Source organism: Thunnus albacares, chromosome 24 (genome assembly GCF_914725855.1).
Source record: "Thunnus albacares chromosome 24, fThuAlb1.1, whole genome shotgun sequence".
NCBI lineage: Eukaryota > Metazoa > Chordata > Actinopteri > Scombriformes > Scombridae > Thunnus > Thunnus albacares.
Window position 1 is genome coordinate 19,538,105 of NC_058129.1, and position 23,112 is coordinate 19,561,216.

The 23,112-nt window shown below is 44.2% G+C and overlaps 1 protein-coding gene across 3 annotated transcripts in view; it reads right to left on the bottom strand.

Annotated features, from left to right (window-relative positions):
• LOC122976041 (BCL-6 corepressor-like) overlaps positions 1-23,112 on the bottom strand; it is a 46,221-nt gene that overhangs the window by 17,777 nt on the left and 5,332 nt on the right. For all 3 annotated transcript variants that reach the window (XM_044344292.1, XM_044344291.1, XM_044344289.1), the window contains exons 3-7: positions 17,756-21,478; positions 12,000-12,345; positions 6,425-6,847; positions 5,121-5,357; positions 301-680 (exon numbers count right to left, since the gene is read on the bottom strand). In XM_044344292.1, coding sequence (XP_044200227.1) covers positions 301-680; positions 5,121-5,357; positions 6,425-6,847; positions 12,000-12,345; positions 17,756-21,478 — 5,109 coding nt within the window. The remainder of the gene's footprint in view (positions 1-300; positions 681-5,120; positions 5,358-6,424; positions 6,848-11,999; positions 12,346-17,755; positions 21,479-23,112) is intronic.

Below are 23,112 nucleotides of genomic sequence, written 5' to 3' on the forward strand. Positions count from 1 at the left end.
ACCTGACCCCCCCCCCGTGGTGTGAGCATTGGAGCTTGTGGGCGTTTAAATCATGCTGAGTCACATCATTTGCATTTGTTTACAAGAAAACAAGCGCTCCCAAACTGCTCTCATCACCACATGCAGGTGCGTTTGAGGTCTGATTCGGTGTTTTGACCGCCGACTATAAGCAGAAATATCAAAAATCAAACAAAGAGGAAAGTGCTGCTAAAAATACGAGTAGTTTTGTGTGAACTGACCCTTTAATGACGTGAAACTTTCTTTTGATAAATAAAACAAGCGCTCCTCGTTCTCACTCACCTTTCCACTCCTCTCCTCTTCCTCCTCCTCCTCCTCCTCCTCGTCCATCTCTCCTCCATCTCTCGCCGTCTCGCCGCCCATGTGCTTCGTCTTGCAGGGACGTTTGCCCTTGGGCTTGTCGAGGTCGTCGTCGCGGCAACGGAAGGGATGGGGGTCAGGGAGGAGAGGAGGTGAGGACAGTGAGGAGGAGGAGGAGGAGGGAGGAAGAGGAAGAGGAGGGAAGGAAGGAGGGAGGAAGGTGGACACTCTGCGGCTCTCCTTCAGCTTCTGATGTTTGTCCTGGAGGCGGGAGGAAGGGAGCAGGGGTTGCCGGGGGGCGGGGCTGCACGGTTGCCGGGGGAGGTGGCCATGAGTGGAGGAGGGCGGGGCCACGTGGAAAACTGAAAGAAAAAAACAGAGGAAGAAAGACGATGAAGGTGATGCAGCCTCTCAGTTCAGCCTCTGTCTCTTTAAGCCCCGCCTCCTGATGGGCCCGCTCTGTTCTGATTGGTCAGCTTTCAGGAAGCTATGTAAACAAAACTCCTTCTTTACTCCAAATGTCAACTTCTCAAATCCGTCCGAACATGTTGGAGCTGAACAACACATGGAAACACCTTAGCAACCACCTTAGCAACCACCCTAGCAACCAAGGCTAGAGAGCAGACGGCTGTTTATGAGCATGTGCGACGAGCCGACGTCATCTCGTCAGAAAGATAGAAAAAAACATCAGAAACGAGGCGTTCAGAGTGTTTTAAAGCCCTGAGTTTGGACTTGCAGGCAGCGTTTCTACCTCACGTTTTATTACTTTGACCGTGTTTAACATCCGACATCAGAACAGGAAGTAAATATAACAGAAAAGCACTAGAAGCTGAATCTGTTCTGTGTTTGACATCACAACATTATGTTCTGTTTAAGACTTTTGTAAAACTCTGAATGAATGATTTGAAACTTTTCATCTTCCTCCTCTTTTTTTTTTTTTTCTCTCCTCACGAGTGTGTCTTGGTGCGTGACTTTCATCCTCACCAACAAACGAGCTGCTGTCTGTCCTTCAGCGGGGAACGAGTTCGATTATAAGAGACAGAAAAGAGGAACAAAGAAACAGAGTTCGTCACTCCAGTGGAGCAGCGAGCGAGCGAGCGAGCGAGCGAGCGAGGCAGCAGATAGTGGGGGAGGGGAGAGAGAGAAAAGAGAGTTTTCTGTTTTCCATTGCAGACGCCTGCAGGAAACACACACACACACACACACACACACACACACACACATTCAGAAACACACACACACACACACACACACACACACACACACACACACACATTCAGAAACACACACACACACACACACACACACACCTACAGAAACACACACAAATGAAACCGGAGAAATGTGTAAACGCACACACACACACACACACACACACAGCCAGAGGTTGTTTCAGAGAGCCGGCGGGGAGTCACGCCGCTTCCATCTGCTGAATTATTTATTAGCACACACACACACACACACACACACACACACACACACACACACACACACACACACACATACACACGCTGGTCATGTGAGGTGTGTGCGTTCCTCTGGCTGTGTCTTCTCGTTTCACCTCTAATCACCGAACTGCAGCATTTATTGTTGGTTTTTTTGTTTGTTTGTTTGTTTCAAGCGTGACATCATCACCCCCCCCCCCCCCCCCCCCCGCCGTTCTAACGATGCGTTTCATTTCGACGGCATTTATCGTGATCATACGGAGGCCCCCGAGGGTCATGTGGTAGAAAAAACAACCAGATATATTGACGTGTTTTAACGCAGCTGATTTACATGTTGTTGTTGTTTATCTGTTGTTAATGTTGAGCAGCAATAATTATAAAAATAAGATCATTTTTAATCGTTATTATTTTATGGTTATTAAAGGAATAATCAAACAAAATAAACTGACATTTAAAATGTGTCTTTTAATTCTTATAAAACCACAAAATCATTGATTAGTTGAAAAATGTTGATCAATGTTTCCTAAAATGTTTTGTTTTGTCAACAAAGATCTTCAGTTTACTGTCATAAAGACTAAAGACACCAGAAAATATTCACATTTAAGAAGCTGAATCAAACGAGACATCAGCGTTGTGGACGGCTGGTCTAAACAAGACGTTTTACCATTTTAAAGATCAAACAACCGATCGATTAATTGAGAAATTAATCAACACATTAATAGATAATGGAGATATGTATATTCGATCAGCTTCAGCCTCGTCGGGCTCTGTTATATTTCCAGAGGAGAAATAAAATAGTTTGGGAGTCAGAAGTGAAATTTAAAGCTTCGCAGCTGCTCGTGTGACGTCACGTTGCGACTTAATTGGATTTATTTAGTTTGAGTTGAAGTGAATTTGACTGAAGAGACGTCCTGACGGGAACATGTGGAGAAACAGAAGAAGAAGAAGAAGAAGAAGAAGAAACAGAAGAAGAAGAAACAGAAGAAGAAGAAACAGAAGAAGAAGAAGAAGAAGAGCCGCTAACACGTTCCCTATGCATTACTCTGTGTGTGTGTGTGTGTGTGTGTGTGTGTGTGTGTGTGTGTGTGTGTGTGTGTGTGTGTGTGTGACAGCTTCATCTGGGAGATGTTAGCCGGCTATTAGCACGCCACGGGGCCGCAACGGGTTCATACACACACACACACACACACACACACACACACACACACACACACACACACACACACACACACACAGCGTCTGTGTTATTCCACTCGTGTGCTCCGACATTCACAGAGAGAAGACAGATGAGAGGAGGAGGAGGAGGAGGAGGAGGAGGAGGAAACGAAGAGGAGGAGATGATGACAGCGGAGACATTTCAGCAGCTTTTCTTGCTTCTCCGCAGCGCAGCCTTCAAAATGAAAGCTTTCCTGAGGCCTGTTTCACTAACGTGACGCGCGAGCGGAGACGTGTCTGTACACCGTGATGAAACATCTGGACGGTCGTGACGCCGCCGACTGTTTCCAGTCATCGTTTCCTGTCTTTATTAGCAGTTTTATTTTAATAAAACACAAGACTAATGTATTTTTTTCAGTCAAACTCTTGAGCACATAAACCCACCCAGCTTAAAATTAAACTATTATTAAACTATATATCAGCCAATATTCATTTTCTTTACACAACACATAATGTAAGTCAACGTCTTTGTTATGGTTTCCTTAAATCAGCTGTTTGTTTTTAACAATTGCGACATTTTACACAGTTTGAAAAATAAACTGGTCACTTCTACCAGACCAGTATCACGCTGAATCGCGTCATACACCCGCCGGTCACCCCTAAATTCCACCGGGCGCGTGTGCGTTGCGTTCCGGCTCCGACGCGGCTGCCGGAGCTGATTCCACCGCGGCGCGTTTCAGAAGCGTCTCTCCGCTCCGCTGCGCTACAGATCGGCGCCTCGTCTGTTTTTTTACGGAGGCCGCGTCAAGCAGCACAGAGCAGATCGAGCTGGGCAGGAAGTCAGACACAGAAACAGCATTGAGCATCCGGTCAATTTTCAAAATAAAACACCCCGCGCAGACTCCAGGTCGCATATCAACAATAAACACAATTAAAACAGACGAATAAAGATTTAACTACGTAGCCTAATTAACCACAGCAGAAGCACAAAGATCAAGGACAATGACCAAATCAATGAAAGCTGAGCAAGTTAACAAAATTGGGCAGTTTAGTTGCCCTGCTACTGCAGTAATTACGGTAGCCTTAAGGCACTTTACCAGCTTTGACTAGGCTGCTGTAATTACTGTAGTAGGAGTGCAACTGACTTTAAACAGCGGAAGGCTTCCCCGCAGTGAAGACGCTCCGCCTCTGATGCGTTCCCGGTGGAATAGGACGCCGTGCAGAGGACGGAGCAAAACCACGTCGGAGCCGGAACGCGGCGCACACACGCGCCCGGTGGAATCCTGGGGTCAGTGTCACGCAGTGCCTCGTCCGCTTGACGCCAACAACTCCCCCCCCACCCGGGGCCTAATCAATAAGTTGAAGATTATCTACGATTTTAGTCGACCAGGTTGACTACATCCCTACACATCATAACACATCATTATTGATTAACAGCGATGTGTGACGGTGTTGAACAGACAGATGACGTCGTCCTGCCGATAGAGGCGCCACGCGTTTACTTTTCCTGCCCGCGAGGTAAAATGTGACCAGCGGGTGGATTACACACGTTGGCGTGATACCACGTTGACAGAATGGTGACACAGTTTCTAAAACATATCTTTAACATTTCTGTGCCTCAATTTCTAGTAATTTATGAGCTGCAGAGTGATAAATCTGTAATGACGTATCAGCCTCTATTCTAAATATCTCAAGATTTACTTTTTATTAGTTTCCTTTTTTAGTTCCTTAGTGTCAACTAGCAACAACACACACAAATTCACTTTTAAAGCAAACAACAAAATAAATATATACATATATATACAGATTTTACATTATTTATACAATAACAGTTTATTTCAAATGGTTTGAACTTTTATTATCTTTTGTATTTGATGTGTTCGTGTGCTTTGTTCTGTTGTTTTCGCTGTATAACCAATAAAATACTTGATTGATGGAAAGCAGCGGCAGCGTCACATTTTACAAATATTTGTGGCTCACAAATTGAAAATCCATCAGTGATGCAGCCTGGGAGAGAAGAAGAACGTGTCTGCTTCCTCCTGATCACGGCGTTTAAACCTCTCGTGCAGCAGCTGCCAAACATCAACGAGCATTAACGTCTCTTTCTGTAAACATCCTGTCATGTCTGAATGAAGCTTTAAGGAATATTCATGTCTGAAAACAACATTTATGAATAAAGTTTGAATCATTTGTTAGTTTTACCTCTCGGGACGTCTCTCCTCACAAACGTGGGGTCACACCAGCTCCCGTTAACCTCTGACCTCCCCCTGATGGGCGTGACGTCCTGCTGGCTCATTCTGAACTTCCTGTCGACCTCCGCCGACCTCGGGCCGCCGGGCAGCCATTGGCTGAGCTCCCCGGGGAGGCGGGGCTTGTTGAGCCGGAGGCCGTTCAGCTCGATGCAAACCTTCAGCTTCTTCACGTCGTCCAGTGTCGAGTCTGTGATGTTTAACAACCAGGAAAGAAACAACAATCAGAGATTAGAAGAAGAAAAAATAGAGAAAAACGTTACAGCAAATGAATATGAGGAGAAATATTATCCAATAACTGATTAAGATAAATAAAAATGCCCATCAATGATAAGGAATACAATATAAAAGGTCATCAAGCACTACAGATTCTGTATATACAGTCGTGTATCGTCGTCATAGTGATAAAATCTCTGTATAATGAGAATATAAGAGGACCCAGTATGGAACCCTGTGGTACACCAGATGAAATATCTGATATCTACTTATTAACACTGATAAATACTGAAAAACTAAAACTAAACACATATGAGGAACATAAAAGAAGAGTCAATGAATGATGAAAGGCCGATAACTTGTAAGGAAATAAAGACCAAAGATTAAACATCAAGTTATGTTGGAAATATGTCAGAATTACAGCTAGATTCAACTTTGTCTGTGTTTTAAAACATGTTACTGTCTGTTTTCTGATGTTTTACATACAAAATGATCAATCAAGTAATAATAGTATAGTAATAACTAAAAAACTGGAAAATTGAATCATGAAAAATAGATTTTGAAAACAATAAAAACAGAGAAAGTAGCAGGTATCTTGGTGTCAGTATACAGATGGTACAAAATTGGACTGCGAGGTTACATTACAGTCTGAATCCCAACGTTTACCATCATGTAAACAGTTTGAGAACCTGGAACAAGACAGAACGTTTGACGTTCTGGTTTGAAAAATGACTGAAACGTTTCATCATTGCAGATTAATTTTCTGTTGTGATTCACTGATTGTTGCAGCTCAACTTATTACTTTCCAACATTTCATCAAACCCAGTGTTTTATGTTTGTCTCCATCTTGATGAATTTAGGGTAGATGGTGAAAACACAAGAGACAACGATGGAAATAAATTGTTCTATCCATAACAAAGTCTAATAAGTTGTGTTTTATGATGAATTAGAAAGTTATCAATTAATTAAAACCAATAACTTCTTTCTTAAACGACACCGAGAGGACAGAAACCAAACAAAGACGAGTTTCTGAAGTCTTACCGTTGGTAAATTTGGTTTTCTTGTTGGAATTTCCCGTCCGGTCGTCGTCCTCCCTCCCTCTCTTCAGCCGGCTGCTGATGATGCTGCTCTGGTGGAACGGCTCCAGGCTGAAGATCCGCCTCCGGTTTATCGCCACCATGCTGGGAGTCGAACCACCGAGTCCCGGCGCGGAGGTCGGCGTGGAGGCGTTTCCCTGAAACAGACCTCTGGCTGCCGGCAGAAACCTTTGTTGTTGTTGTTGTTCCGGCTGTGAGACAAAACTCCTCTCCTCGTTCTTCTTCTCTTCGTGTTCTTCATCTTTCTTCTTCTTCTCCTCCTCCTGCGTCGAGCCGTCGTCCTTCTCTCGGAGGACTGGGAGGTGTTCGGACTGGCGACACAGCGGCAGGACGGGGAAGCGACTGTGAGGGCAGGATGGATGTAAACCTGCATGAAAAAGACAAAAATAATGACAGATTTGGTTCATTGAGGGTGTTTTGAGTTGGTTTGGTTTCACTTGTAGTAAATTTGTTAAGTGTTGGTTAGTCCGACCATCCATCCAAGGACAGGAAACATGTTGTGTTTGGTTTCTCATCCTCCTACGAGTGTTTGGAAGTCGCTACCATCATTTATAAGAGCGTCTTCAGGAAACACCTCTTCAGCTTGTTCGTAAGATGGATTTTGGGAAACAAGGCCGCGATTGTATAAAATTTACAGTAAAATTTTTCTGCTCCAGTATAAATTCTATCTGACCTCTCTTCTAGCAACATCACCGGGACAAAACTTCCATCTTTAATCAAGAAATATCATCCGATTGTCTTTTATCAGCACATTCAGGTTCCAGAGGTTTAATGAAAAAACTGATGGATTCGACCCCGAGACTCTGATATGACACATTCAGGACAGATTATATATTTAAGCCCATGGAAGATACACAATTTACCCATCAGCAGTCCAGTTGCATTCTGGGTAATCTAGACGCCAAGTCTTGACAAAGAGGAAGAATGCGTGGAATAAAAACCTCTCCGGTGAGGTTATGCTGCATCATGATGATGCTGCATATCAGCCATTATTGATAAATGTATGTAAACATAAACATTTTTGATAAAACTGTATTAACATGCAGCGACCAGAGTGAAGTGAAATGCTAAATCTGCGGAGGACTTATATTCAGATTAATACGGTATTTTGAGAAAAAAGTTGTTTATTAAGGATCTTTATGCAACAAATTTTCTTCTTGAAATAATTAGATAATTATCATGACATCATAATTATTGCAAAAAAACCCTGTTTTCACAAGATGACAAGATAATTCATTCTTGGTTCTTGATATCACGATGGCTGCTCTTGTTTTTCCCACAAGTGTTAGTGTTTAATAAACGCAGAATCACCAGAAATAATTTATTTTGTTAACTTTTACTCCAAAAAAACCCCAGAAGTTGTGTAAAGACACAAACCTGCTACCTGGCTGTGTTTGTGTTTGTTTGACCTTTGACCTCCAACACTCACAGGTTAGGTGAAGCCATCTCATTACAGGAAATCAATTCTTAAACACTGACTCAGATTTCACTGTGTGTGTGTGTGTGTGTGTGTGTGTGTGTGTGAGTGTGTGTGTGTGAATTAGCTTCACACAGCTTTCAACTCTCTCTCTCTAGATGCTTAAAAGCAGCCGAGCAGATCAAAGACAGTCGCCTCTCTCTCATCTTTCTGTTCTTTTATGTCTCTCGCTCACTTTTTCCATCTTTTTCTGTTTTTTTTTTATCCTTTCTCTCCTCTGTCATCCCTTCTTCTTCCTTATCTTCCTTATCTTCCCATCTCATCTTCACTGACTCTCTCTCTCTCTCTCTCTCTCTCTCTCTCTCCTGATCATCCGACTCACCATGCGTCCCGTGGCTCCCGGCCACATTATGCGCCATGGCAACGGGCCACGAGAGCCGATCGTCATGGCAACGTTGTTGTCTGGGCGCGTGCACTGAACACTGCTGCTACAAGAAACAAAAACAACCCTGAGAGCTACGGCTGGCCAGACAGATGCTGCGTGCTCCTGACCGACTTAACGTCGCCGTGAACCTTTATCCTTTATATCAAATAAAAGCAAAAACAAATCTGGAAAAATACAACCAAAATATGCACCAAATCAGGATTTTGCACCTTCTAAATTTGATAGTTAACCACTTACATTGTATTAACATGGCCACTGATGTACACTGATGTGGTTTTGAGTGCACTGACTCACAGCTGCAGCTGACAGGAGAAGCTGAATGTGTCGGCATTAAAGCCAGAATCAGGTGAATACAAAGAAATCTCTCTGCTCGCTCTCACGCCATGACGTTTCAAATGTATTTATCAACCGAACGTTTTGTCATTAATAAACTTCTTCAAGTCATTGAAGCATTTTCTGAACTTTGTTAATTTTGGTGGTAACAGACCGACAGCCTTCATCTTAAGCTGAATGTGAAATGCAGGAAATTAGGATTTTGCGCTTTTAGTGTGATGTGCAGGCGCCCTTCCTCCGCCGGAACATCTCCCAGTGGGGGGGGGGGGGGGGGGGGGGGGATTGGAGCCAATTGGGACCATCTCCCATCACCCCCTGCAGCTGCCCCTATTGGGGTTGTTGAGCCCCGAAAAAACTGTTCCTTCTCCGTTGCGACAACCAACACCTTGACTTCTCAGTCTCTTCTGTCAGTTCTTTGATGGTCTTCTGTAGACTCTCTTCAGTCGTACCATCTGTGAGGAGAAGTTGGTTTGCTGATTTGCCCCAAAAGCCGAAAGCATCCAACCTCTGCTGGGTGGATGGTTGCGGTCCGGCCAGCCTCACTGCACTCTGCTGGCAGTTCAGAGTACTTCAGCTGCATGAACTCATACGCTGATGGTATCCCTTCCTCCCAAGCGATAGTAAGTTCAATAATTAGGACCTTCTTGGCAGCTGTGGACCACATCACGTCATCTGGTCTGAGAGTTGTTTGTGTGATCTCAGGTGGGAAAACTAGCTGCTTGACCAGGTCAACACACGTTTCCCGTTCATTTCCAGGAGTAAGAACACATGTTGTCTTTCCTGCTGCTGGCTCCTGTCGGTTCTCTCTGGACTTGACAAAGGGAATGAATGTTTGCTGGTGACCTGAGAAGCTGTTTGCTTCACCCTGCACTTCTCCATTAGCTCTGCCAGCTTTCTCAGCTCCTGGTTGTGCCGCCACCTGAAGCGCCCCAGTGCCAGAACAACCTTGCCCCCTGACAGGATGTGCTGAAGGCCTGTGTTGCTGTTGGGAGAGGTTTCAGGGACATGGAAGGGTGTCATATATTGCCCTTGTCAAGAAGTTGAGCCACGTTTGTGGAGTTCGCCTTGATGTCTGCCCAGCTGATGCCTCTGCTTGTGGTGCCCTGGGACACTGCCTTGATGAGGTAGCGCTCCTGCTCCACCTGTGTGACCTCCTCCACGACCATGGTCTTCCTCTGCTCCCCTATGGCTTTGGACCAGACCTGCACAGGTTCTCCCCAGTCCAATCCTGCCAGACTGTCTTGCACGCTTCCCAGGACCTCTTTGTGCTACAACCTGTTGATGGTTTGGTCCACCTCTGCCTGTGCCTCCAACCTGTTCCCTGAGTGGACATCCACCTTTGTGCTCCTCGTCAGTTGGTCCCTGGACTTCCTTAGCTCGGGTATGAGACGGGTTTTCTCCTGCCTGTATCCAAGACCTCTTGCCAAAGAGTCCTGAGTGAGAGAAGCAGCAGGGGAGGCCCAGCCACTCCCTGATGTAAGTGTTGGAGATGCCGTCCATCCTGCTGGCTACCGATGATGGAGTTTTGCTCACTTTCAGAGGTCACATGACGTGCTGGTAAACTGTGAACTGGTAGCACCACACCTTAAATTTCCCCGAGAGCTGGCTGCTGTCAATCCTTGCCAGACCATCTGCCAGCTGCTGCTTCTGTGCCAGCCTCCCCATCTGTCTGTCAGACAGCTCCGATGTGTACCGCCTCCCAAGGCTTCGGATAGGTTGCTCCGCCAGCTGTGGAATTTCCTTTCCTCTCACTCCTTTCCTAATCGAAAGGCTCCGTGACTTTGAAGGCTTAATCTTCATCCACGCTCATGTCACCGGCTCATCAAGGCGCTTGACGGGGCTGTCTGTAGGATGCTTGTGACGTCTCCGGATGGTAATTTCAGGGCCTCTGAATACTTGTCTGGCTCCAATGAGGATTATCTCGAAGACGGCCGCAAAGAGTACGGGAACCGAATTCCAGCTGTTGCCATCCCGTTGTAAAGCCTTCTAGGGAGAAGCACATGTGGAGGTTGCTGAAATAACTTGGCTATGATGTCGGTGACGCTGGTTGGTATGTGAAAAAATTCCAATGCGAAATCGATCAGCTCGTGTGGCACCGAGCCAAGTAGAACCACACCAACATGTAGATCACCCCTCCATCTTTACTCCCAGATCATGGAGGAGTGTTCAGTGCATCCCGGGAAGCCTGGGAGTCCAACCTTTAGGCAACTTGTGTCCAAGATCTTTCCTTCCACGTTCAATAAGGCAATACTTCTGAACTGGCTGACGGTGGTGCGAATTAGCCTCCGATTGCAATCCTGTTCCCAAAAGTGTATCATCTCATAGCTTTTTTTTCCATTAATGAGAATCAGAATCATCTTTTTACTGGCCAAATATGTTTACACATACAAGGAATTTGACTCCATTTTAGTGGCTCTCGATGTACCTACACAGAATAACGACTCAACAATCTTCAGTAATGTACACAAGGAATGAATATATGCAGGTGAAACCATTTCTGCGAACTGTAAACAGGATGTAAATAGTGTAAAGAAGTGAAGGACGTTACTTTATAAACATATAAGTAGATGTACAGTATATACAGCCTGTTCAGTTATACAGTAGTGAGTGGAATGTATTGCACATTTGTATTTTAGAGTGAAATAGATAAATATGATTTATAGGTGTAATGTGTATTATTGTATTGGGTATCTGGTGCTCTGTAGCGCCTCCCAGAAAAACTTGATTTTTAAACTTGCGATTGAAATTGATTCCTAAAGGTTTTAATTATTAACTCACAGTTTTGTCATCAATAAACCTCTTTACTTTTAGCCCTGATTTAAAAACAGTGCAAAATGCAAGAAATCAGGATTTTTGCATTTACAACTTTCTCTGCAGGTGTGACAAGAAAATCTAGTTTGTCTCTGATGTGGAAGAGAAAGTGTGAAACAACCGCTGTCAGTGTGTGAATGTGAACACTTGGCTTCCTGGAGAAAATGAGGGCAGCGGTGTGCTCGGCTTAAAGCGAGCGAGGTGCACCGAGAGTTCAAATCTGTGTGTGTGTGTGTGTGTGTGTGTGTGTGTGACGTGCACACTCACACACACACACACACACACAGATAAAAAAGGAAAAAGAGACAAAGACAGAGAGCGACTTCAAGCGAGTTAGATCAACCGAAAAAAAAAATGTGTGTGTGTTTTTATGTCTTTTGTGGGGCTGAGTGTGTGTGTGTGTGTGTGTGTGTGTGTGTGTGTGTGTGTGTGTGTGTGTGTGTGTGTGTGTGTGTGTGTGTGCGTGTGTGAGCGTGCACGTCATCCTGCAGAACTCTCCGGAAATCCTCTTACCTCTCGGTGCCTCGGCGGCGGCTGCAGAGGGAGTTCTTCCTCCTCCTCCTCGCCTCCCCTCGCTCTGCTGGCAGCGCTCCCACCCTCCCCCTCCTCCTCCTCCTCCTCCTCCTCCTCCTCCCTCTTTCTTCTTCCCCTCCTCCTCCCCCTCCTCCTCCTCCCCCTCCTCCTCTTCTTCCCTCCCTCCGTCTCCCTGCTGGCCGTCTGCCAGCTCCTTCTCCCCTGCTGCTGCCATCGCCGCTGCTGTCATCCCTTCTTCTTCTTCTCCTTCTTCTTCTTCTTCTTCTTCCTCTCCTCCTCCCTCTTTCTCCTTCAGCTCCAGCTCAGAGAAACGCAGCATTGCACGCTGGGAAAATATGAAAAAGGATAAATAAAACAACATCAGAGAGAAAAAGCTCTTTTTTTTTCTACTGGGCAAGTCATGTGCTGAGCCTGAAACACAGGACTAGAAGTGTTTGTTTTTAAAGTGCAACAAAACGGAAAATGATCCAGACTGCGAGCGGTTGTTCGGACGCTGATTCTGTTCTGCGTCTACGTACAACTTGTATGATGTTTTTTAAGCACAACATTCATTTGTGACCAGAGTGAGACCACCTCCTCCACAGGGTCTCTGGGAGCTTGTTTTGTTCAGATCTGCACAAAAGAATCAGACCAAGGATGAAAACCAACCAGAACTACGGGATTAGTGAATAAAAATAATTTGAAACCAAAAAATGTATCACAAGTGGTGCGACTTAAATTATGTCCCCCCACCAACTGGCACTCCCAACAGACGGACGGTGTCTTCTTAACGTTTCTAAGGTTATTATTAGCTTTTATAAATAAACATATCGATACGCTAGCCATCGAGTAGCTAAAGCTAACATTATTATACATCAGTGTTGCTGAAGGAGTAACTTCGATCTGGTTAATGTTGGCTAGAGTCCCGTGCCGTCACGCTGTCATGGTGAAGCGAAAGACGTATTCATCATCTCACAGTTTTGTCTAAATAAACTTCTGTATTTCCAGCCCTAATTTTAAATCTGATCAAACTGTACCAAATAAGGAATAAAATTTTGAGCTTTTATTGAAATTTGTTCAAAAAAACTCATAGTTTTTTCATTAAAGAACAAATATTCTGCATATTTCCAGCCTCTATATTTATATTCTGGGGCCCTACTGGAATATCTTTGCATGATTTCCAGTTAAAAACTCCTTATTTATCTTCTACTGGTCCTTTATGCAGCCCCTCAGTTCAGCCTCTGTCTGAAACAGGCCGTTTTAGCTCCTGTCTCTTTAAGGCCCCGCCTCCTGATGAGCCCACTCTGTTCTGATTGGTCAGCTTTCAGGAAGCTTCCTCCGGCTCCGGAGGCTACGTAAACAAACTATAGTAGCAGGATTTCACTTCTTCTTCTCCTTCTTTACTCCATCTGTACATGTTGGGAGCTGAATCACATCTGAAATATGAGAGTGGACGACACATGGAAACACCTTAGCAACCACCTTGGCAACCACCTTAGGAACAACCTTAGCAACCGAGATTACAAAACGGACAGCTGTTTGTGAGCAATGTGTGAACAATCTGATGAAATCATGATGAGGAGGAAGTTGAGGTAACTTTGCAAATGAAGCATTCAGAGCACGTTGACGTTTGACTTGCAGGCAGCATTTCTACCTCAAGTTTTGGAACTTTGACCATGTTTAACATCCGACATCAGAACAGGATATAAATGATAAAAAAAACACTAATGTCCCCTTTAATGCTCTTCCAGCCTTAATTTCCAGCCAAGATTTTGCAGTCCATTTTTTTCTTTTAGGCGCACCAGTTACAGGAGAAAGAAAGAGTCGTTGGGGTTAAAATAATTGAAGTTGCATCACTTGTTGTATTTCCAAACCATTAACCTGTCCCTCCTGAAATAAGCGACCAATGGGGACGCAGCCCTGAAACATCTGTAAACATGAAAAATTCAGCAAAAAAACGTAGGAAACGTAACAATATGACTTCTTTTATTGTTTAAGTTTTGCCTCTGAGTTCATTTTTTGGTTTCAGCTCTTCAACTATTCATATTATCTACTATTATTTCTTGTTTGTGGGAGATTTTGTTCAATTATTATAGAACAAATATCCCATAAAACATAACTGATTTACCATCATTTACCATCATCAGAAGACTTAGTTGTCTGAGAGACGGCAGCTTCCTTTGGTAGATTTGTGGGGGATTGTCCCTTTAAAGAGAATCAGTGTTTGGTTTGGTTGCTTTCCTGCTCTGACTCCAGACCTTCAGTGATACTCAGATAATAAAAGCAGCTGTCAGCCAGAGGTGAGTTCTTGGCTATATTCTCTGGCAGCCGGAGCCTCGGGACACTTCAGGATTTCACTGCCTCGAACCACAAACACACCATAAAATATAAACTTTCAAAACTCACTCTGTGACCTCAGACTCTGCTGCTTTGAAGGAGGGAAAAAAACAAACTCCCTTCTGGCATTTCAACAGACAAACTGAAGAAAATACTAAAAAAAAAACAGTGAACAGGTGCTGCTGAGATACATTCCAGAAAACAGAAAAGTTTTGAGATTTTTTTTTTCCTTTTAAATACAAAATCTTAAATTGTTTATCCTCCTGGAGAGCAGGATCAGGATCAGAAAACTTAATGTAAATACGACAATCGTTTTGTAAAAGTGAAAGATTTGGCCTGAAGGGGGGGGCGCTATAAAAAGTGCCAAAAGTTCCTTTTGAGCTTTTAACTTTAATTTCTGTCAGTGTTCTCAGTTTAAACTCCATTTGATGCTTAAACGTCCTCCCTCAACCCCTCAACCGGCGCTTCCACTGCTTTCAGCATTCTCACTTCAACTAATACTAAAATTACAAAGCTGGAACTACGACCTGCTTTTCAACTCTTGTTTTAGCACTTTCACTTCAACTACTTTCAGTACTTAAATGCGATCTTGTGCTTCAATTTGTTTCGACTAACACTTCAACTTCTTTCGTCTTTCTTAATACTTTCATTGAATACTCCTCAGCTGACACTTCAAAATGCTTTCAGCACTTCCGCTTAAACTTACCCTTTAACTTCTTTCAGTTTGTGCACTCCGAGGAGGTTTTCACCTCAATTTGGTGCTTAAATTTCATCTGCCACTTCAACTACATTTAGTGCTTATTCTTTCAGCACTCATTTCAACTGCCACTTCAACTTTCTTCAGTGTTTCGACTTCAGCCGAAACATCAGCTTCATCAAGTGCTTCTGCTTTATCTATTGCTGCCATACAGATACTTTTTCAAAGCTTTCAAGATTCAAATTTTGAAGACATTGAAGCGGTGACAAATATTACCACTTCAATTTTTCAGTGGAAGCATCTCACTCAGGACAGAAAATTACAGTCTCAAAGTTTCAAGTAAATTTGAGGATTTAAAGGCACTAAAACAAAAAAATAAAGACAAAATTTATGACTGACCTTCATCTGCTGGAAGATCAAAATATTTAACTCAGGGCCAGAAAACAATAATCAATATTTTTTAACAGTAAGTTTTAGATGTAAAATTGAAAACTGCTTTAAAAAGAGGAATAATTTTGGGGGGAATTTGTTGGCATGTTTTGATGCTTTAACATAATTTTTGGGAAGTTTACACAGAAGCAACAATCCTGGATCCTCCATGATGGAAGACACACAGGAATCATCACTTTCTCTCTGATCTTTAAAACATTTCATGATTTACTCTGTCTGCTCTACATGAAAACATTTCTGATATGTGCCACACTGAGATACTCCAACCACAAGTGCCATGCTAAGACGTGTATCTTGTAACCGCTGGCATCCACAGGTAACCATTGGTAACCGCTTCCCGTTAGCTCCCTGACAGGCCTGTATTTCTAAGCTCACGTCATTCTGCCCTGACCACAAACCCATTTTAAAAATTAATGGCCCGTGAAACGATCTACAAATCCATCCGACGCTGCCGCCCGGAGCCGGCAGCACCCGAGGGCGTAGGAGCGAAATGTGAGTTAATTTGAGTGGTAACCTCCTCCCCCTCCTCCTCCCCCTCCTCCTCCTCCTCCTCCTCTTTCTGCAGCCACGACTGACCGAGCAAACAGCCTTCCAGAGGGAATAAACAGCCTGACGGCTCAACTTTCTGCCCAGAGAAAGACCACTGAGGCGGGGACTCATAAGACAATTTAATACTTTTTTAACATAGATTGAGATAAAGAAGTTAAATATCTGGAGAAAAAGGTAAAAAGTTATGTATGAAACGTCCAAATCTCACCTGTACAACACACTGTTTTGTTTTGGTTCCATTAAAATACATTAAAGGGACCAAAGACATGAGGCTTGAAAGATTTTTGTGTCTTTTCTTGGTAAAAGTTTTGGTGAATGACTCAGAGGCAGTTTGATTATTTATTTATTCTTACTTCAATACAAACCAGTTTCCATCAGGAAAACAAAACAAGGCTAATCTTGACTCCAAGGACAAGGAGGAAGAGGAGGATTTCATTAAAAGTACCACGTTCCTTCAGTCCTCCATCTGGCAAAGGATGAAAAAGGAGGAGGAGATTTAATTTGAGAGGAAAGGAGGATCTCAAGGGGAAAAGGAAAGAAAAAGAGGAATAATAACAAGAATAGGCGGAGAAAGAGGGAAAGGAGTTGAGAGATAGTTGAAAGGAAAAAGACGGAGATAAATATGTATGCAGAGAGAGACAGAGAGACGCTCTTCTTTCTGCCACCATTTTCTTCATTTTTCGGGGGGGAAAACCAGCAGGTTAACAGTCGCCTGGAGCCAAACACACACAGCCGGTGTGTTGTCCTAACTCGACCTCAGAACGACCCAAAACATTTGCAGACGGAAAAGGAAGATGAGGAAAAAAAAAAAAAAAAAAAAAAAAGAAAAAACGACTCCTTAAACATCTTAAACCACCCTACTACACTCACACTACAAAATCCTCACACACACCATCTCTTCATAGGTTTCAAAACCTTCTACAGAGTTAATATTTTGATGACACCCCACTACCACTTCCAAACACCTTTTAACAGCTGCTGGAATCTTCCACAAGCCATGAAGTCACCAACAACAACTGTCAATCGATGAATAAAAGTCAGTAAAAACAAAACAACTCTTAACAATATTCCTCCGCAGTGCTACTTATGGTCAAGAACTCCGTTTTGTGGTATCTGAAAGGTACTTTGTGATGGCTTTATAGGACCAATATGAAGTACTCAGTGCTTCTTCCACCACTGCATAAAATAAGACAAACCAGAGGGTCAAAACTCCAGCCCATAGCTCTTTTCCAACATGCTTTAGCTGTGGGATTAAATCCACGTTACTGAGAAAATGAAGGAAACAATCATCAGCTTTTTGTTAACCTATGAAAATGTTTTGTAAGGTCATAACGTGAAAAGATAAGTACTTGTCTGGAAAACACTGGATGTGACAACATAAAAAACAAAACGTATGTTTTTCATGAAAGGAAACAAAATGATTTTGTACATTTAGAGCTATTGTGTTGCTTCAGACTTAACATTTATAGATCAACTGTGTAATTTGTTATATAAACCTTTTGGGAGCGGAGACAGAAACCTTACAGCAGTTATATGGTAACTTCTCCAGTGGTGACTTGCTGGTAAAAGACAGATTTGTACAGTAGAATTAGACCACTATGAAAGCCTGTTTCCTGTCAGTGAGTGCTTTGATAAATACACAACACAAAGCATAAGAAAACAAATCCAAACAGTACAATAGAGAAAAAGAAAAGGAGAATTTAAATTTAAACAGGGATCTTACCTGGAGCGCTCTCTGCTCTCTGCTGAGCTTGCTGGAGTCAGCGTAAAGCTCCGTGGTGACGCATTTAAACCGGTCCCCCACATAGCCGGATGAGTTGGCGATGCGCCTGGTGAGACCGGAGCGCCGGCACTTGCTGCCGCCGGGGCCGTCATCCTCGTCAAGATTCATGATGTCCTGGAAGTTTGTCTTTTCGTCTCCACTGCTGGTGGTGGCGAGGACGGAGTTTGATGTCTCTTTCCTTGGCCCTGTCTCACTGGAGGAAAGGCCTTCACATGTTAGGTCTTTATCAACTGGTGGTTCTGGAGTTAAGTCCGCAGGCATCCTGGTAAAGCCAGCATTGGTCGGATTGCCAGGTGAAAGATGCCGACAGGTTGGGCCCCGAGGAAAATTGTTTCCATATGTTGGAACCCTGGAGTTGTTAATTACACAGGTTTGGTTATTTCCAAACACCTGGCCCTTAGAGAAGCTATTTCCACAACTCAGACCACTAAAGTTATTCTCAGCCCTAAGACTGATGTTTCCACACGTTGGGCGCACAACATTGCGGTTTTCACAATTTGTAAATCCAGGATTGATGGTCCTGCAGTTTGGAGCCACAGGGTTGGTATTTCCACGAGTTGGACTGCTGAAAATTCTGGGTTCACAAGTTGGAGTCCTCAGAGGCAAATTTCTGCAACACGGACCCACAAAACTTCTGTTGACGAAATTTGGACTGCTGACATCTCCACTGTTACACATGGGACCTTTTGGGTTCATGTTAACACTCATGACCCCACCGGCTGGGACCCTGGGATAAAAACTCCTGCATGCTGGGACCTGGGGACTAAAATCTCTATCACTGCTGCAAACTGGACTGTCTGAATGACAGTTGCCCTCATAACCTGGACTCCTGGGGCTGCTGACTGTACACACTGCTCCCATGATGCTGCTAGAATTGGTACAGTCACTAGAAGAACTTTCTTTGCTAACAGAACCTAATGAGTTACCATGTCTGGAAGGGCTTTGCTCAAGATTAACATTTTTATTAGTTGGGGTCACTGACTTAACGTCATTATTAGTGCTATTCACTTCAGCACCATCATCCCCACCACTAGTGCCACCTTCTGTCACGTCCTCGGTGCGATCAGAGGCTCCAGTTTTACATTTTCTTGAGAACTGTTGTGGAGAAGTTCGGGCACAGCGCATTGTCTGCTCCTCTGGGATATCTGGGACTGGACTCTGTGGCTCTTCATCTTCCGGGATCTCCTCTGGGATCTCCTCACTAGTAGGAGGAGGTGAAGAGTTGTGATGAGGAGGTTGTGACTGGGAAGTGTGGGGTAGTAATCCTTGTCTGTGCTCTGCAGCCTGGCTGGGGGGGAGGGCTTTTGGAGGCCGTGGATCTCTTTCTTGGATGTGGTTACAAGCACCACCACCATGCTTTGAAGAATCTTCTCTTCTGGTAAATGTGGAGCTGTGCTTGTTGGTGGACAAATCTTCATCGGCCTCATCACGCACCAGGTCAATACAAACTATGTCATCTCTGACAGTAGAAGCTTTTACAGTTTGGTTTGTGGACTTGTCTCTCTCATTGTCACACTTGTGGGAGCTGTCAGCTTCTGGTCTTTCCTGGTTCCTGTACGGTTCTGCATTCCAGGTTTTATCCTGTGTCTCAAGTCGGTCAAGACCTGGGTGGGCCATCCCCTTGGAATTCTTGTATGTCATGAAGTCAGCCTGGTTTGGATGTACTCCATATGGAAGGCCATGCTTTGATGCGACGCGGGGGGGGTAAAAGCTGCTGCTGCCAAGCAGGACTGGGTGGGGGTAGACAGGTCCTTTGCCTTGCATGGACATGCGTTGCAGGGACATATTCTCAGCAACTGAGTATGGGATGTAGCGATTAGTGTAACCTAAGCCAGGAGGAAGGTATGAGTCACTGTAGATTTGGTTTGCGGTGCTTCCGTTTTCTATCCGAAGCTGCTGTTGCTGTGGATGAGGTTGGCTCTCTTGAGTGTCTGACTTAGCTGAAGATATGGTCTGTTTTCCGGAGCATGTACAAGTTTCTCCTTTACTGTTTGGAGGGATTTTCTCAGTATCAGTAGGAACTCGTGACCATTCAGCTTTGGACTTTACAGATGGGGATGATGCAGAAGGTCTTCCCACTGAGGCAGGGCTGGGGATACTGTTCACTTCAACTGTTGTCGAGGCAGGTGAGCTCTGAGGCTGTGACTGATGAGTAACACTGTCTACATTCTTGTGTTTCATAATTTGGGAGCCTTTGTTGTGGTCAGAAGTGATTGCTGGGGATGTACCCGGGACAACCCAAGGGGGGGGTGCAGTGCTGATCATCTCAGGACGATCTGGAGTCTTTGCTGATGTACTAGCAGGAGGGGATAGACCCTCTTTTAAGTGCTGCTCCTGGCTGGCTAGCAGCCCGAATCGGGATGGTGGTAAATACCCCAATTTGGCCAAGGCCTCTAATTTGGATGGGAATCCATTTGGGAATCCTTCCAACTCTTTGGCTGACAGATCCAAAGGTTTTTCTCCAGGGTTTTTGGCAGGCATTTGAGGTACAGCTCTGTCCAGTGAAGTCTTTGCAGGTGATTTACACTTCTCTGCACTACAGCGGTCTGAGCTGGCATCTTTGGTTTTATTGCTGCCTGAGCGCATGGGAGAGCTGTGCTCAGAGCTCCGGCTGCTCATGTAGAAGGGATGTGATACTGAAAGTGAAGTTGAGGATGAGGACGTGCTCCTGTAAAGGGACTTTTGGAGGTCTGCAGTGGTGTTGCTGAGGGGTTGAGGTGGGGCAACTGAGCCTGGATGTTGGGATACTGGAGGTGACTCTAGGGCAGCCGTGCTTGCTGAACTGCTTACAGGGGCACTGCTGCTTCCACCATTGCTGCTACTCAGACTGCTCTTGGTAGAAGTGGGCTGACTGGACTTTGCACCACTGCTACTGCTGCCATGCTGTCGCTCAGTGTGGCGAACAGCTTGAGTCTGGGGCTCCTGGTGGATCTGAGGACTTGTGCTGAAGGCAGAGGGTTCCTGATGTACCTGAGAACCAAGACCCTGCAAGGCCTTGTCCTGGCAATGGGCCAGGGGTGAAAGGACAGCAGGAGCTGGAGGGGCTGTAGGGATCCTGATTGGAGGGCCTAGCTGGGAGGAGATATGGACTGGGGCATAAGGAGGCAGGTAGAAAAGTCTGTCTTCCCCAGGTGTGCTGCTTCCCGCCCCAGCGGCGCACAAAGACTGATATGCCAACTGCTGGTGGATGAAGGGGGATGGCTGGGACAAGAAGGAGGCCTTGTAAGCCATGTCCAGGAAGGGGTACATTGTCGCATCAGCATAAGGGCTGATCCAAGGTAATCTCAGGAAACTGCTGGCGCCATTCAGGCCAAGTTCTGACGACTTATCATTGGGTCCGACTCGCCGGTCCAGACCCAGGCCATCACCTCCTGCAACAGGGACTACCAGGGGCTTCTGCAGCCCTGGTGGTGGGCTCTTATAAAGTCCAATATACCCATTTGCAGATTTCTGGCCATTGAGCAGGGTTACATCTGGTTTGTAAAGGAGATCATAGCCAAGTGGGAGGGAAGTGCCCGGCTCCTGGGGCTTTTCTGCAGAGAGAGGATGGATGCCAGGATAGAAAATTCCTCCATGGGGGCGGAGGTTTTCCCCCACCAGAGCGTTGCGGTCGATGCTGAGGGCAGCGAGCGGGTTCATCCTGAAAGCTGTGCTGGCATCCACCTGCAACATGGACAGGAGAGTCAAAATGAGTAATGAGAAGGAGAGGGGGCGGGACTGCAGATACAATGACTGTACAGCCGCATTCTTACGAAGAAGACTGATACGTACATCCAAACTGAAGTGACCCGGAACTTTTAATCATCATAACTAACTGTATTCTTATTTTCTCTCCTTGGTTTTTCAATGTGCTACTCCGCTAACAGTTTTATACGTATAACACATCAAAATATGTGGCTCAATATCAGGAAGTGTGCTATAACCTTTGGTCTCAGCCTTCTGTGTCCAAAGCATTAAACTTTATCCCAAATGAAAACAGGTAACACTTTGAAATATGTTGGTTTAAATCTGCTTTTTTATACCTTTCTTTTATCTCTTCATGTATTTTATCCGTTTAACCACATCACAAAACTGCCGCAACAGTCCTGAATACTTTAGCAACCACTTAAAAAGGCAAAGAAAACTATTTTTGATGGATGTTGATATCAGTTTTAGTAAAAGGAACACACAAGATTTTGTGTTCTTAACTGATTTTTGCCTAAATCACAGCCTACATCTCTTCTTCTTATTTCATTCAGTCATTATGTGCTAATTTCTGACTGTCAAGATGAATATCAATTAATCTACCAATAATTGGTCTGTGAAATGTCAAAAAAAACCCAAATATATTCCACATATACAACCAGAATACGATCATATTGGAACATCATGTGTCATATTCATACTGATTTGGGACTTTTTGCCAAGAAAAGAAAGATTTAAATGATTAACGGATGACTAAAATAGTTGGCAACGTATTTTCTGTCGACTAATCATTTCAGCTCTAAAGTATAAAAACATGTTGCAATTTTTTAAAATTTTTAACATGTGTTCCCGACTTTAGCAACAAATGTTGTGATAACAAAGACGCCACCTCAACATTTACACATAGTAACGAAAGTAACGAACCTCTGAGGTTTAACAAGTGAATATCCTCTTAAAACAGATTAAATTTTGAATGATACGCTATAATTTTCTCTTTTTAAAACTGCTACATTAAGACTTTAACGCTGCCTTATGACGAGACGTTACATTTAATCCCAAACAACGCAGTAAGCTGGATATTAAATGTCTGCAGTATCGATTTGATCTGAGCGGTTCTTTCCTTCAGTGCAGGAAATACTCTGAAATAAACCGTTAAGTGCCACACAGTTGAATTCAGCCTTCAAGGACAAACAGGAATGAAGGGGGGGGGGGGGGAGGGAAGGATTTTGTTCATTTAGAGAATATCCACTACAGGACATGAAGCCTGTGATTTCATTTTTCCTTTCATGGAGAAAAAAAATAAGAGCAGCCTTTTTTTTTTTATTTTTTTATTTTTTTTTTTTATTTTTAGTATTCCTGGATGACATACGACGCCCGGAGCTACTCTTTCACTCTCCCTCGACAGATCCAGGAAATGGAGAGATGAAAAAAAAAGAGTGAAGGCAAAGGTGAGAGAGAGAGAGAGAGAGAGAGAGAGAGAGAGAGAGAGAGAGGAAGCCTGAAATAAACAAAGAGAGAGAGCGAGAGACGAAGGGGAGAGCGTAGCAGGAGAGAGAGAGTCAGGGAGAGCTGATATTGAAGGAAAAAAAAAAAAACAGCCTAATTGAATTTCC